Source organism: Theropithecus gelada, chromosome 2 (assembly GCF_003255815.1).
Source record: "Theropithecus gelada isolate Dixy chromosome 2, Tgel_1.0, whole genome shotgun sequence".
NCBI classification, from domain to species: domain Eukaryota; kingdom Metazoa; phylum Chordata; class Mammalia; order Primates; family Cercopithecidae; genus Theropithecus; species Theropithecus gelada.
In genome coordinates, this window is record NC_037669.1 from 20,631,835 (window position 1) to 20,648,987 (window position 17,153).

At 39.9% G+C, this 17,153-nt stretch overlaps 1 protein-coding gene across 3 annotated transcripts in view; it reads left to right on the forward strand.

The window, feature by feature from the left end:
• TMEM45A (transmembrane protein 45A) overlaps positions 1-17,153 on the forward strand; it is a 79,458-nt gene that overhangs the window by 46,742 nt on the left and 15,563 nt on the right. For all 3 annotated transcript variants that reach the window (XM_025377441.1, XM_025377438.1, XM_025377440.1), the window contains 2 exons: positions 14,740-14,932; positions 16,463-16,675. In XM_025377441.1, the coding sequence (XP_025233226.1) occupies positions 14,743-14,932; positions 16,463-16,675 (403 nt within the window). In that variant the 5' untranslated portion in view covers positions 14,740-14,742. The remainder of the gene's footprint in view (positions 1-14,739; positions 14,933-16,462; positions 16,676-17,153) is intronic.

Consider the following 17,153-nt stretch of genomic DNA (forward strand, 5'->3'; position numbering starts at 1 on the left):
ATGATTTTATTTCTGTGTTCTCTATTCTGTTCCATTGGTCTATATGTCTTTTTTTTTTAATACCAACACATGCTGTTTTGGTTACTGTAGCCTTATAGTAAAGTTTGAAGTTAGTCAGATAATGTGATGCCTCTGGCTTTGTTCTTTTTGCTTAGGATTGCTTTGGCTATTGGGGCTCTTTTTTGATTCCATATGAATTTCAGAATAGTATTTTCTAATTCTGTAAAAAATGACCTTGGTAGCTTGATAGGAATAGCATTGAATCTATAGATTGCTTTGGGCAGTACGGCCATTTTAATGATATTGATTCTTCCAATCTACGAACATGGAATGTTTTTCCATTTGTTTGTGTCATCCGTGATTTCATAGACATATGAATACTAGAAGAATCGTAGAAGAAAACACGATTCTGGACACTGGCCTTGGGAAAGGATTTATGACTAAGTCCCCAGAAGAAATTTAACAAAACCAAAAATCAGTAAGTGGGACCTAATTAAACTAAAGATCTCCTGCAAAGCAAAATAAACTATCAACAGAGTAAACAGGCAACCTACAGAATGGGAGCAACTTTTCACAAACTATTCAGTCAACAAAGGTCTAACACTCAGAATCTACAAGGAACTTAATTGAATGAGAAAAAAAAAAAAAACCCATTAAGAAGTGAACAGACACTTCTCAAAAGAAGACATACAAGTAGCCAACAGACATGAAAAAATGCTCCACATCACTAATCATCAGACATCCAAATCAAAGCCACAATGAGACACCATCTCACACCAGTCAGAGGGGCTATTACTGAAAAATCTAAAAAGAAACTGATGCTGGTAAGGCTTTATAGAAAAGGGAACATTTGTACACTGTTGGTGGGAATGTAAATTAGTTCAGTTCTTATGGAAAGCATTTGGAGATTTCCCAAAGAACTCTGAACTACCATTTGACCCAGCAATCCCATTACTGGGTATTATATCCAAAAGAAAATAAATTGTTCTCTGAAAAGACACATGCACTCACATGTTCCTTGCAGCACCATTCACAATAGCAGAGACATGGAACCCACTGAAGTGCTCACTGGATTGGATAAAGAATTTGTGGTACATTTACATCATGGAATACTGTGCGACCATAAAAGGGAAAGAAAATCATGTTCTTTGCAGCAACATAGTTGCAGCTGGAGCCGTTATCCTAGGTGAATTAACACAGGTACAATAAATCAAATACCACATGTTGTCACTTATAAGTGGGATCTAAACATTAGGCATACATGGGCATACAGATGACAATAATAGGCACTGGGGACTACTAGAGGAGGAAGGGAGGGAGGGGACAAGGGTTGAAAAACTTACTGTTGGGTACTATGCTTAGTACATGGGTGATAGAATAATTCATACCCCAAACCTCAGCATGATGCAATATACTCAGGTAATAAACCTCCACATGTATCCACTGAATCATATATCCACTAAAATAAAAATGGAAAAATAAAAACAATACATAAATTGCATCAACGTTTACCACTGTTTTGCGATTTGCGTTTCTCACTCAATGCTTTCAAAATTAATTTCTGTTTATAAATATAGATATACTTCTTTTATTCAAAAATCTTTTACTGGTAGTATTGTATTGTGTTGTATACATATTACGTCATATTATTTATTCTTTTCTCTATTGATGGATGTTCAGATTTTGGTGTTATTCCAATTTTATGTTACTACAACAAATTGTGGTAATAAACTTTTTTTGACATATACAAGAGAGCGTGTATAGGAATTTTGGGGGATTACACACTACACATTGAATGGCTGGATTGTGTCATATGTGCATTTTCAGCTCTCCTAGCTACTGCCAAATTCTTGGCAAAGTGTAATAGTAATGCCAGTTTGCACTTTTAGTAGTGTATGAGTGTTCTTGTTTCCTCATGCCCTCACCAACACTTGATATAATAGATTTTTTAAAATTTTGCAGTAAAATAGATGAAAAATACCTGTTTTTAATTTGGTTTTCTTTGCTTTCTAGTGAATCAAGGATCTTTTCTTAAGATTATTGGACAATTAGGGTTTTGCCTTGTATTGAATTGTCTATTCTTATTTTTTACCCATGGGGGAGCAGTTTTTCTTTTTCAAATTGATTTCTAATTAACAAATTACATTCCCTAGTACTCGTCCTTTGTCATTGACATTTATTTCAAATATTTTTTCTGTCTGTCATGTATTTTAAAACTTTATTTATGGTACCATTGTGGAAGAGGCATAGGCCCAAGGATGGGTATGAATCCCGGTTCCGTTACTTATCACCAGCACAACCTTGGATATGTTAGTTAATCTCTAACTGCATCTCAGTTTCTTCATCTGGAAAATGGGGATGATAGTATGGGGTTTGTTTTGAAGATTAAAGGAGTTAAGATGAAGAGCAGTTACATAAATGAAAAGTGGTACACAGAAAGCAGTCAATAACTGTTAGCTAATGTTTGGACATATAGAAGTTTTTTTTGCTATTATACAAGGTAGATTTAATTTTTTTGCTTTTGTACATGATAAAAGTTTGATTCCATCTCACATAAAATAAGATATGCAGGGATGGAATGGTAGATCCACAGTCTTCAGGAATAAGCCTCTTCTAGGTGCACTGCTCCTATCCCCTAGATGTGAGCCTTATCTGCATAATCTGAGATAACTGCCAAAGCATTAACCAGCATAATCCTGTTCCAGCCTTCAAGAGAAAGAAGGGCAGAAGTGATATTTCTTCCACTCTTTTCAATCAGCTTTATTGAAGTGTAATTTACATGTGATAAAGTTCACATCTTTTAAGAGTATAATTTGATGAGTTTGGGCAAATGTATACAGTTGTGTAATTATTGTCACGATCAATATATAGAATATTCCCATCACCTTGAAAAGTTCCCTAATGCCCTTTGCAGTCAATTCTGTTCCCTTTACCCTGAGGCAACCACTGATCTGCTTTCTATCACTACAGTTTTGTCTATATTAGAATTTCATATAAATGGAACTATACAGTAAGTACCCTTTGGTGTCTGTTTTGTTTCATGTAGCATAATGCTTTTGAGACTAATTCAGATTTTTGCATGTATCAGTAATTTGTCCCTTTTTATTGTGGAGATGTATCATAGTTTGTTCATTCATTCACATGTCAATGGGTCATTTCCAGGTTTGGGTTATTACAAATAAAGCTACTGTGAGGATCCATGTACAAGTCTTTGTGTGGACATCGTTTTCATTTCTCTTGGGTAAATACCTAGTGTGAAATTGCTGGGTTGAATGGTAAGTGTATGTTTAATGTTATAAAAAGTGACAAGCTGCTTTCCTATGGGGCTATTCTATTTGTGTTTCCACCTGCAGTGTATAAGAGTTCTAGCTGGTCCACATCCATACCAACACTTGGAATTGTCAGTCTTTTAAAATTTAGCCATTCTAGTGAGTGTGTATTGGTATTTATTATTTTAGTTAGCATATCCCAAATGACTAACAATCTTGAACATCTTTTCATGTTTGCCATTTGTATATAGAAGTTTTAAGTTTTGATATGGTCAGCTCTCTCAGTCATTTTCTTCACTGTTTTGCTTTATGTATCTTGTTTAAATTTTTTTTTTCTTATCCCAAAGTCATAAGGATGTCTTCAAATATTTTCTTCTAAAAAGTTTTAAAGTTGGAATTTCATAACTAGGTCTTTAATACACCTAGAATTTATTTTTGAATCTGATGTGAGTGGGGAATCTAGTTTAATTTTTATCCATGAATAGAAACTCAGTTCTAGTAACATTAATAATTTTTCCATGGATTGGTAATTTATATTGTCATTTCTATCACTCACCAGCTTCTCATATGTGTATAGTTTCTAGCTGTATTTTTCATTGTCTCCTATCCCAGTGACTACAATGTCTCCTCTATGTTCCTTCCAATGTGAGTTTATTCATGCTCTTCCTTATGTCGAGGGTGACTCCTTTTAGTTCCACCTTTTGAAATTCATTCATTGTTCAAGGTCTAGCTCAGATGACCTTTAAAGTTCTTCCCAAATCCAGTCATATGCCTCTCTCCCTCCCTTGAATTAAATGAAGGGGCTCGGCACAGGTATAGCATTTTATTCCTTTACTATAAATGTTAGCCCATCTTTTTGGAATCATAGTCACTTCTGTGTCTGTCTTCTTTGTCCTGCCAGGCTGTAAGCCCTTTCGTGTTTTTGTGGTAGGCAGAACAGTGTTCCTACCTGCCTATGTCCTAATTCCTGGAACTTGTGAATATATTACCTTACTTTGCAAAAGGGACTTTGCATATGTGATTAAATTAATGACATACAGTGAAGAGATTATCCTGGATTATTCTGGTAGACTCAGTCTAATCACATGAGTTCTTAAAATTAGAACCTTTACCAGATAAACTCAGAGTCAGAGGAATCCATGGTTAGGAAGTGGTCTGAGATGGAACATTAGTGGTTTTGAAAATGGAGGGAGGGGGGCTATGAGCCAAGGAATAGAGGTGGCTTCTAGGAGCTGGAAAAGGGAAAGATATGTATTCTCCCTTACAGCCTCTTCAATGGGACACAGCAGCCCCTTTGGTGGCACCTTGGTTTTAGTGATAGGCATGTAGAGGCAGCTTTGCTGACACCTTGATAGCCCAGTGAGATCAGTGTTGAATTTCTGACCCATAGAATGGTAATATAATAAATGTGTGTACTTTCAATGTACTAACTTTGTAGTAATTTGTTACAGCAGCAATAGAAAACTGATGTATTTGCTCACCATAGAGTCCCCTGTAACTTGAAGCAGATCCTTAGATACAAAGTGATAAATCATTGTTCACTGAGTTGAATTGTGAAGCAACATGTAGCTTGGAACTACAGAATGGCAACTTTACGTTCTTACTACATCACTGATGATCAGTCTGATGCTTATCACTAGCATCTAGACCTTTGTCAATCCATGACGAATGAATGACAAAGCCCATCTTTCCTTATTGTTAGCAGTCCTACGCCCTCTGACTTTGACTACAGTGGTGGTAAATAAATACTCTTGGCTCTGTGCAAAGCTTTACCTCCTTAACATGTGCTGGCAGCTCAGTGGTAGAAAGGAACAGAAGGAGATGCCTTTTCCCTGTGGTATTTAACCTACTCAAAGGTACTTGACTGAGACCCTTTGATGGGGCCATTGAAAAGTCTTTTCTAGTCTTTGTTCTTAGGTAAGGGATTTGGAGTCAGACAGACAAGGACTTTGAAATCCTGGCTCTGGTCTTTGCTAACTCTGCGATGTAGAGTAGGTTACTAAATACCTTGGAGCCTTGGTTTTCTTATACCTATGGTAGAGATAATAATACAGTTGACCCTTGAACAATGCAGGGGTTGGGGTGCTGGCCACCCCTTGCAGTAAAAAATCCAAGTATAGATTTTTACTTCCCCCAAACTTGACTGGAAGCCTTTTATAAACAGTCAGTTAACACGTTTCATATGTTATGAAATGTAGCTTCATTACATACTATATTCTTTTTTTTTTTTTTGAGACAGAGTCTTGCTCTATTTCTCAGGCTGGAGTGCAGTGGCACGATCTTGGCTCACTGCAACCTTTCCCTCCCAGGTTCAAGCGATTTTCCTGTCTCAGCCTCCTGAGTAGCTGGGATAACAGGTGCGTGTCACCACGCTGGGCTAATTTTTGTATTTTTAGTAGAGATGGGGTTTCACCATGTTGGTCAGGCTGGTCTCAAACTCCTGACCTCATGATCCACTTGCCTTGGCCTCCCAAAGTGCTAGGATTACAGGTATGAGCCACTACACCTGGCCTATGTACTGTATTCTTATAATAAAGTAAGCTAAAGAAAAGAAAATGTTATGAAGAAAATCATAAAGAAGATACAATATATTTACTATTCATTAAGTGAAGTGGATCATCATAAAGGTCTTCATCCTTGTCATCTTTATGTTGAATAGGCTGAGGAGGAGGAGGAAAAGGAGGGGTTGGTCTTTCTTGCTGTCTCGGGGGTGGCAGAGGCAGAAGAAAACCCATGTGTAAGTGAACCAACCCAGTTCAAGCCCATATGTTCATGGGTCAACTGTATTTCCTTGAGTTGTCTTAATGATAAAATAAACAGATGTATGTATGTAAAGTTATTAGTATACAATAGGCATTCAATGAATGCCTTCCTTCCCATCACAGGTGCATCACCACTGACAAACAATTCCAGACTTCTATTTACTTTGAAGAATTGGTTACAAGCAGGTGATGCCATATGATGTTTGTTCTTAATTTTTGTTTTTAGGTTTTATTTTTAAAGACATACGTTTTTGGATTGCCTCATCCTTTGTTATATTTTCAAGTTTAGGGTTCTTGTCATTTTAGATGTTTGGTCAAGAATAGCTGATGTGTAGTGGATGGTTTTAGTTATTTAAACATTGAGAGGGGTTGGTAGTGGGAACTATAGGCAGAGGTACGGAGGAGATCAAAATAAGATAAAATAAATAAGGTCATAGCACTCTAGAGTGGTTATTTTCTTCTGACAGAGCTTTATTATCATTCTGGCTTTGGGAGCAGCTGCTGAGCCACTCATCTCTGGTCACATGCTAAGCCTAATATGAGTGAGCACGTCTGGGCTTATGACACTGACAAGAGACAAATGGCCTCTGGGGCACAGAGATGGGGAAGTCAGATTTAAATCTCAGTATCTTGATGCTGCTCTACTTGTCTCCACATGCTCATTCAAATAGCATTCCTGTGTCTTGGCACTATCATTTGCAAAAAGAAGAGACACTCATCGTCTTATTTGGAAGGCTGGGCTTGCTGGGCTGAGAGTGAATGAGAAGCACTCTTGCAGACCAGAGCTCTCACTTCTTTCTTGATTTCACCTAACTGCTCTCCCCTGTTGAGAAGCTTCCTTTCCACTGTCCCCTGGTCACTGCGGGCTCCTCCTGTACAACACTGCTTTAGAATGACCTCCTCCACCAGGCATCTTCTTAGACAGAGTCCTCTCCCCATCTTAGGCCTGCCAGTCATCTTAACAACTCCATAGAACTTGTAATTAGTTTTTTCCTTAGGGACCTATTTTAGCATTTCTGTCTTTTGTGGTTTCTTCAGTGTATTATAAGCTTTCTGTTGTGAGGAGGGCCTGTGTCTGTTCTGCAGTGGGTGCCTCAAGCGCCTGAAGTGTCCCTGTATGATGCAGGTGATGATTAGAAGAGCATCCCAAATGCTTTGCACTGCATTGTTGACCTACAGCAGTTTTCTTTCATCATTTTTCTTATTCCTATAACTTTGGTTTTGGCCATGACTTCAACCATGTGGCGATCTCTTGCTTGAGGCACTGCATGTTAGAAAATGGGTTATCTTCAGCCGGGCATGGTGGTTCATGCCTATAATCCCAGCACTTTGGGAGGCCGAGGTGGGCAGATCACCTGAGGTCAGGAGTTCGAGACCAGCCTGGTCAACATGGTAAAACCCCATCTCTACTAAAAATACAAAAATTAGCCAGGTATGGTGGCATGCACCTGTAATCCCAGCCACTCAGGAGGCTGAGGCAGGAGAATCGCTTCAACCCGGGAGGTGGAGGTTGCAGTGAGCTGAGATTGCCCCACTGTACTCCACTCTGGGCGACAGAGTGAGATCCTGTCACAAACAAACAAACAAACAAACAAAAAATCCAAAAAACAAACAAAAACAACCAAAACGAAAATGGGTTCTTAGGCCTTACAGAACACGATCTATTATGTTATTGCTGCTCTAACCATTCCCTTTGTCTTCTGTCTCCATGGCCTGCAAGAGTGGCAATATCTTTCACTGGCCTTGGTTCTCAGAGCAGGTGGCACACGACTGAGGCTAGTGGCCTGGTAGGTAGGATGGCAAGGTGAATTGCAACTAGAACTGCCCTCTGGCACAATGTTTGGACAGGGAGGCAGGAGGTTCCAAAGGGTGTGTTCTTTGGGTTTAAATGCATTGTAACCTAGTCTGAAGGTTTATCTGCTCATGCTAGAAAGATAGGAGCACATTGGTTTAATCTCAAAGGAGGAAGAGTCGGGAGTTTTAGATTTAGGGCCACTGAGCATCTGCTTTTCCGTCTTGAGTCTGGAGCCATTATAAATCCTTGAGAGAAAGGAACTGATTTGGACTTGACATTGAGGAAACTGTGAAGGTAAGGATACTTTAAGAAGACTCATTCAAAATAAATGAAATTTGGAGGAGAAAGTGCTGGTACAGAATGATGGAGAATGAAATTTTAAAGCTACATATTTTTGTATCCACATAGTATGTGGATATAATTTGAGAATTAAGGCAAATAGAGCAAAGCTGTTCAGATTTGTTTAGTGTATTGGAATTTACAAATGTATCTTGAAATATGAGTCACTAATGAAGACTTAGGAATACTTCATTTTGATGGTGGTGCAAGATGAAATTTTAAGTTTTTTCTCATAATGATATTCATTTTATACTGAATTTAGCTATTTGATTAGAATTCCACCAATGAAACCATTGCATCTCTTTTTCTGGGTTATTTTGAGTTGTTTTCCCTTTCTGTGTATAGACCTGGTCTGTGGTTTTTGTGGCTGTTAACACCTGGGAATTAACACCTAGCACCTGAGTGAAGGGGGCCAGCCCCTCCACACCTGTGGGTGTTTCTCATCAGGTGGAATGAGAGACTTGAGAAAAGAAAGAGACACAAAGTATAGAGAAAGAAAAGTGGGCCCAGGGGACCAGTGCTCAGCATACAGAGGACCCGCGCCGGCAGGTCTCTGAGTTCCCTCAGTATTTATTGATCGTTATCTTTACCACCTCGGAGAGGGGGATGTGGCAGGACAATAGGGTAATAGTGGGGAGAGGGTCAGCAGGAAAACATGTGAACAAATGTCTCTGTGTCATAAACAAGATTAAGAAAAAGGTGCTGTGCTTTGATGTGCACATACATAAACATCTCCATGCATTAAAGAGCAGCATTGCTGCTAGCACGACTCACCTCCAGCCCTAAGGCGCTTTTCTCCTATCTCACTAAATAGAACATGCAATCGGGTTTTACACCGAGACATTCCATTGCCCAGGGAGGAGCAGGAGACAGATGCCTTCCTCTTATCTCAACTGCAAAGAGGCCTTCCTCTTTTCCTAACCCTCCTCAGCACAGACCCTTTACAGGTGTCGGGCTGGGGAACGGTCAGGTCTTTCCCTTCCCACGAGGCCATATCTCAGACTATCACATGGGGAGAAAACTTGGACAATACCTGGCTTTCCTAGGCAGAGGTCCCTGCGGCCTTCCACAGTGTATTGTGTCCCTGGGTACTTGAGATTAGAGAATGGTGATGGCTTTTAACAAGCATACTGCCTTCAAGCGCTTGTTTTATGAAGCACTTCCTGCATAGCCCTAAATCCATTAAACCTTGAGTAAACACAGCACATGTCTCTGCAAGCACAGGGTTGGGGCTAGGGTTACAGATTAAGGGCATCTCAAGGCAGAAGAATTTTTCTTAGTACAGAACAAAATGGAGTCTCTTATGTCTACTTCTTTCTACATAGACACAGTAACAGTCTGATCTCGCTTTCTTTTCCCCACACCTGACTTAGATCTTGGGCTCTGCCCAATATTATCTCTTAAGGGATAGAGTTTTAAAATGTTTCCCTTTTGTGTGGTGAGTGAGTCTGTGAGTATGCCAGGGGGTGGTCGCAAAAAGTAGGGTAATGGGGATATCAGGAGGGGTTTCTTGTTTTCAGGCCAGAGGGTAATGCTTGGTATCCTTAGAAGTGGAGGGCTTCTTTGGATGCTGGAGGAGGAAGAATTTTTAGGATAAATCACACTGGAAGCTGTAATGTAAACGGGGAGCTGAGCAAGAAGACAGGAGGCAGATGAGAACAAAGGGAGCCTTTATTGGGCTCGCAGGCGAGGTTCACGGTCCTCTAGTGGGAGGGTCGAGGAAGTCGCGCTCGGGGCGGGTATGGGGGGCCTTTTATAGGGCGAGGTAGGCGGGGTTTGTAGGTCTGGGTTTTCCTGAGTTAGGTTTGGATTTCTGGGGAATGATGTGTCCAGGAGCTTGTGCAGAGCGGGGGGTTCTTTGGCGGGCGCGGGCTTTTTCTGCCCGCTGAGAGTCTTAGCAGGAAGTGAAGGGCGGGAAGACCTAACAAAGGGCCTGCCATGCCTGTGATACCGCCATGTTGGGTCTAGATTCCTGCCTAACAGAAGCCAATGATGAAATCTTGCAGTCCGCTTTTTTAGGCCTGAGTGAACTGCTTTTCTCTTTTCTTTTCTTTTATTTCCTTTCTTGAGATGGAGCCTCACTCTGTCCCCCAGGCTGGAGTGCAGTGGCCTGATCTCGGCTCCTGCCTCAGCCTCCCGAGTAGCTGGGACTACAGGCGCCCGCCACCACGCCTGGAGACTTTTTTTGTATTTTTAGTAGAAACGGGCTTTCATTGTGTTAGCCAGGATGGTCTTGATCTCCTGACCTCGTGATCCGTCCGCCTCGGCCTCCCAAAGTGCTGGGATTACAGGCGTGAGCCACCGCGCCCAGCCAAACTGCATTTCTTAGGAGGTTGTAAGTGGTGGGATCAGGTAGGAAGGTCCCGAGGAAGGGCCTTCATGTTTCCTGCCCTGGGATTTTCCTGGGGGTTTCTGCTGGCTGTTTGCATGTTCTCTTTTGTGGCCAAGGAAAGCCCCGTGCTCTCCTTCAAAGGAGAAGGTCTGCTTTTGTGTTTAAATCTGATCGAACTCTGTGCTACTTTACTTGGCTTTTACAAGGAATAAGTTGTACCTGAAGGCAACAGTAAAGCAGGGAACAAAAGAGATTTACAGATAATGGTTTCTAGGAGATGAGAGTGAAGTGATGTTTGAGGATATGGACAATGTTTTCCTTCACAGTGAAAGTGAAGTAAGATGAATTATGTTTTTATTGCCAGGAGTAACTGCATCTGTTGAGTTCCTTAGCCAGGCAAATATAACAACCCTTATACTTTGACTTCATTTTGTCTGGATCTTTAAACAGAAAGATTGGAACAATCAGATTGTTTCAGATTGAAAGGCTGAAGACACAGGAGTTGTATAACTGAAGTAGGAAGGAGGACTCCTTTCTTTCCCTTCTTTGATCAGCTCATATTCTTCTTCACAAACTCTCCACTATTCCCCATTACCTCCTTATTACATCCTGATGGGTGTGCTGAGATATATTGATCCTCTCGGCTTTGCAGGCAGCAGGAGCCTCTTAGCTTGTCATAGGGGTTGGTCAAGAGGGCTATGTGGCCTAGAGCTGTACATTCAGGGAAGGCCTGCTTTTTAAAATTTCATCATATCTATGACATAGACAATATGTTTGCTTGTATATTAAAAGTATTTACTAGGTAATTCTAAATATTTAAAAGCAACCAAATTTCTTGTGACTCTGTTTTGGCATTTTCTTTCTTTTTTAATATACTAGGAGCCTAAAAAAAAAAAATAAAATAAAAGAGAGAAGGCCCAGGCATCTACACTCTGAGGGGCCCCCATAGTCAGTTGCGCAGGCTTTCATACTATGGTAATGGTCATAGAGGCTATTGAGGAGGACAGACCTTCAATAACTAATCATGCAAAGAAGTCACTAATGTGAGGACTGGGTGCCTTGAAAGGGTGTAATAGGGACCCTCCCCTATTTGGGCCATCAGGAAGGATTTCTTCAAGCAGGTGAAATTGAAGGGGCCTCTTCCCCTTCCCCTAGAGGGGATCAATGTTAGGCAGCAGAGGTGATAAATCTCAATAACCAGTTGTTTTTTAAGGAAAGAGCCAGACTCTAAGGATGATGCTCATAATTTGGGTTTGGGCAAAGGGGTGAATTGGCAGTGTTGTTAACCAAACTAGGTAACCAGGGATTCTTTTAGGGTAACTAAAACTATTTTCTGGCAGTAGATCGGTTGATAAGATGATTAGTTCAGTGTTGGGTATGTTGAGTGTGAGAGGCCTTTGAGACATCAGAGTAGAGACGTTTTGCAAATATATGATCTTGTGTTATAAGAAGAGCTTAGTAACTCCTTGTAAATTCAGAACCTCATAGTATGTAAGGCAGTGGATAGTCCAGTGGGGAATTGAAAGAAGAATGGATATATGGCCTCTGCTTTCAAGGAGTTTATTCTCTAATTGCAGTCAAGGAGTTCAGTAACCACAGATTATCCCAGTAACCCTCTAAGACAACAGCAAGAGAAATGTCTTGGGCAGTACAACAGTGATTGCCAAATTAATTGTATCAATGTTTCTTGATTTTCTATATCCATCTTAGTATCTAAGTAAAATCGTGCATTTGGTTTTACTTTTGTTTCACTCTAGTAGTTAGAGGTAGGTTGAAAATAGCATGATTTTATTTAACAGTACCATGGGTTATTTGCTTTGGAGTAATTAATTTTAAATTTATGATGTAGGTACTGTTATTTGTCCCATTTTACAGAAGAGAAAAACTGTGGCACTGAGGGGTTAAGTAACTTTCCCAAAGTTATGTAACTAACAAATTATAAAGTTGGTATTTGGACTTAGATAATCCAAAATCAAAGCCCCTTCCCCTAATTTTTAATCCTATTTTTTAACGAAATATATCCCCTATCATTTAAGTTATTTGAAAACCTTACTTTCAGTGGCTGCGTAATTTATTTAACATTCGCCTAGTGCCTGTATTTCCATTTATATTTTCCAGATAAATCCCTGCAAGTGGGTTTCCTGTACTAAGAAATATAAAATGTTTAAGACTTCTTAAGCCAAATACAACTCATTTTCAGAAAAGTTCAAAAAATTTGCAGTCTGTATATGCTTTTCAATCCCATATAGAAGTTTTCTCAATCCCATATGACTGCCTAAACCGAAACAGAACTCAGCAACACTGTGATAAAGGTGGTGGTTAGGATAATAAATCAGAGACTGTTAGGGCAGGAAAGAACTCCAGGTTTCATCTAGGCCTGCCTCCTTCTTTTATTCATTAAGAACCAAGGCTTAGAAAGGTTAAGAAACATGACCCAAACATGCCATTACAAGCATAGTTAGGACAAGGACCTGCACACAGCACTATGTGCTATATTGAGCCTGAGACTCTTGGATGGTTTGGACGATTCCAGGGTGTCCTGAAATGACTGCCTGGGGTCGCCGCTGAGATATAAGAGACTTTTAGTGTTTGGGTTAGCTTCCAAGTTTCCCCCTGAGTTTCACAGTTGTATCAGAGGGGTGGAAGTAACCCAAAGGGGTCTGTCCTGAACTGAGAAGCCCATTATCACCTAGAGATAAAGTCTGCTGGGCCAGGGGAAATCCTGAGATCTCCTTTCATGAGTTTTCTTTGACCTGGCCTAGTGTCAGATCCACGAGGGTGATTCTGGACTCTCTTTTCATTATTCTGTTGATGCTATGATATGTGTCAACAAAGGGCTACTCACATAATTAAAAACTCACACAATTCAAGACTGTTTTTTTTTTTTTTTTTAATAGCAGTGACCAAAAATGGAGGGTATTTCTGTCTTTATTTATTTTTTATTTTATTTATCTATTTATTTTTGAGATGGAGTCTTGCTCTATCGCCCAGGCTGGAGTGCAGTGGTGCGATCTCGGCTCACTGCAAACTCCGCCTCCTGGGTTCAAGCTACTCTCCTGCCTCAGCCTCCTATGCAGCTGGGACTACAGGTGCCCGCCCCCATGCCTGGCTAATTTTTTGTATTTTTTGTAGAGGCGGGGTTTCACCGTTTTAGCCAGGATGGTCTCAATCTCCTGACCTTGTGATCTGCCCGCCTTAGCCTCCCAAAGTGCTGGGATTACAGGTGTGAGCCACCTAGCCTGGCTGGGTATTTCTGTTTATTAACCAGAAGCGACTCCACCATGTGGCAATAATGTAAATAAAATTTGCAATTTGATTTGGCTTGATATCTGGCTAGGTGGGGCTAAGGTGTTTTAACAATAAATCTCAAAGTTTCATTGCCTTAGCACAATAAGGGATTGTTTCTTACAAAATCTGAAGTAGGCTGGTTGATCACCTTCTGGGTTGCAGGTATGCTACACCAAGGTTGCCCAGGCAGGAGAAGAGAGAGGTAAAGGAGTCATGTAGACTGCTAACTGACCCAGCTTGGAAAGTGACATGTGCTAGTTCAGCTTACGGTGTATTAGCCAGAACTAAAAACATGGGACCAATCTAACTGGAGGGAGAGGCTGGGAAAGAGTGGGAGCAGCACACAGATATTTGATGAACACTAATTGTTTTTTCCATACACTTGATGCTTGATATTTTGAAATTATCAACCTAAAAAAATGTGTAGGCAATTTCACATCATTTCAAGTTTTAAACATAAAGATAAAAGTTTCATATCACTTTCCTTCAGAGAGGCTTGAAGGGCCACCGTATGGAGAAGTATATACTGTCGACGCAAAGAAATTCTTTTGATTTCTGTGTTAAAAATAATGGAACTTTTGCTTAATGTTTGTGAGATTTGGGCAAGTAGTCTAACTTCTCTAAATGAGTATCCCTAAAGAAAAAGGGATAACAGTGCTTCATTCAGGGGTATGTTGCATAAATTAGGTTGAAGACTGAACATAAAACACTTGACACAGTGCAGAGTACATGGTAAGTATTCAACAAATGTGAGTTTTTATTTTGTTTTTATTGATATTATTGATACTGTAGTGGCATTTACTACTATGCACAGTAATGTAGGATCCTCAGAATCATCCTCAGTGCTATATATCCATAATCAGAAGACAGTGTACTTTATGGAAACAAGTGATGTTTTGTCCAGATTCTGGCAATAAAATGTCTTTTATTTTCTGTGTGTTCTTATATTTGTAGATCATGGGGAATTTCAGAGGTCATGCCCTCCCTGGAACCTTCTTTTTTATTATGGGTCTTTGGTGGTGTACAATGAGTACTCTGAAGTATATCTTCAAAAAGCAAAAGCGAACCTGCTACCTTGGTTCCAAAACATTATTCTGTCGATTGGAAATTTTGGAGGGAATTACAATAGTTGGCATGGCTTTAACTGGTGAGTGGACCATCTGTTTTCTGTTTTTACCTTGTGGGTGTTTTCATATGTAAAATATGAAACAATATAAAATCATGAAATTGCTAAAAGGAATTTTTATTAAAAAATATCTCAACACATATTCTAATTGTAATTTCTATCAGATACAATTCATTGGGAAGGTAATAATTTACACTTATACAAAGAGCTATTTCTTAATGAATTAGTCATAGTAGTTAACTTGCCTACCCAGTCAAAGTGAGTTTCTTTTAAAGAATTGATTGGAGCTTCTGAAATAATTTTATATCAATTGTTCTGATCTCTGAAAGAACAAACCCTATCAAAAACCATTTTGCAAATGATGTGAAATTAATCAAGTTATTATGGAAAAGCTTCAGTAATACATCATTTCTGATAGGCTGTAGAAGACTTTAGCTTTCTGCACACATCTTTGTTTCTTGGTTCCTAAGTTGGAGAAAGAGATTAGGCCAGATGACTTCTAAGGCCTTTCCACTGAATCTTCCATCTCAAGATTCAATGAAAATGTTCTGTGTTCTTGAGAGTTCCACTCTAGCCTCTCTGTTATAAAAGATAAATTTTCTGATTTTCCCATTAGATTTCTTCATGCTTTATTCATGGCAACAGGTCTTTTCTATGGCATCAAGTTACACAGTAACATTTCCAAAGAGGGAAATTTCCTTGCCAAATTCTATAGATTAACAAATAAGGCAGTATCTGTAAGAAGTTTAACTGTTTGCATCTGCTGTATCCGTCTGGACTTCTTTTTTCCATTTTTTTTTTTTTTTTTGAGATGGAGTCTCGGTCTATCAGCCAGGCTGGAGTGCAGTGGCATTATCTTGGCTCACTGTAACCTCTGCCTCTTGGGTTCAAGCAATTGTGCCTCAGCTCTCAAGTAGGATTACAAGCGCCTGCCACAACACCTGGCTAATTTTTGTATGTTTAGTAGAGATGGGGTTGGCCAGACTGGGTGCGAACTCCTGACCTCCAGTGATCTGCCCGCCTCGGCCTCCCGAAGTGTTGGGATTACAGGTGTGAGCCACTGTGCTCAGTCCTGTCTGGGCTTTCTCAGTTATCATAATTGGAGAAAAGCTGAACTCTTTAGCATTTTTATCTGGTACCAAGCACAACCCCCTACTTTATGGCAGCTACTGAAAGATGTAGTATTTAAGAAGGAAATAATCAGTCTCCATAGGAGTTGTCTCCCAAATTCAAATCTCCAAATAATTCAGGATGTATCTTAGTCATTAGATTGGAATGGGCAGTGGAACTAAGATCATTGGCATTGAAGATCTGAAATAGCTGTTTAATTCAATTGGCTATCTTTGGCTAAAACTATTTATTTGAACCAGCATCTGAACCTCCAAAACAAGCCTTAAGTGCCAGTGCTCAGCTGTTAGGGAACACCTCAGAGAGAAGAATCAATGTCACAAGAGAACATTAGATTGGAATAAGCAATGGGCTAATCCTCCTGCATCTTCTTGAATTCTAGGTAAAGCAGAGTTGCTAAAACTGTGATGTGTTTCTTTGCAGGCATGGCTGGGGAGCAGTTTGTTCCTGGAGGGCCCAATCTGATGTTATATGACTATAAACAGGGCCACTGGAACCAACTCCTAGGCTGGCATCATTTCACCATGTATTTCTTCTTTGGGCTGTTTGGTGTGGCAAACATATTATGTTTCACCATCAGTTCACTTCCTGTTTCCTTAACCAAGTTAGTGTTGTCAAATGCCTTATTTGTGGAGGGTAAGTATTAATGAGTATTTTCATGTACCTTTCTCTATTAGTGGGCATTTGTGTAGCCCTTCATATTAATATACCTCTGGCATCTTGTTGCAGCCTTGATTGATAGGGCCATATATTTGGGCCATAATGAAATATTTGGGTGTCCTAGGCAGAGTGCCAAAGATCTACGTGCTGTACTGACTCATTTAGTAGAACTGGGCAAACACAATTGTTCAATTGCTATGTTCACATTTCACATCTGTCTCAAAGGACCACTTATGAAGGTTACTCCTCTCTGGGTTGTTCTGAAGATTATCATTTTTTTTTTTTTTTTTTACTTTTAACAAATGAAAACGGATCCCAGAGTAATAAAGCATGAATACACTGAAATGAGGCAGCCACGCACAGCAGAACAGCTTTCACTATCTACTAATAGGCTTTTTCATATTGATACAGTAATACTCTGCCATTTCATGACAAGTAGGGTCCAAAAAATGCA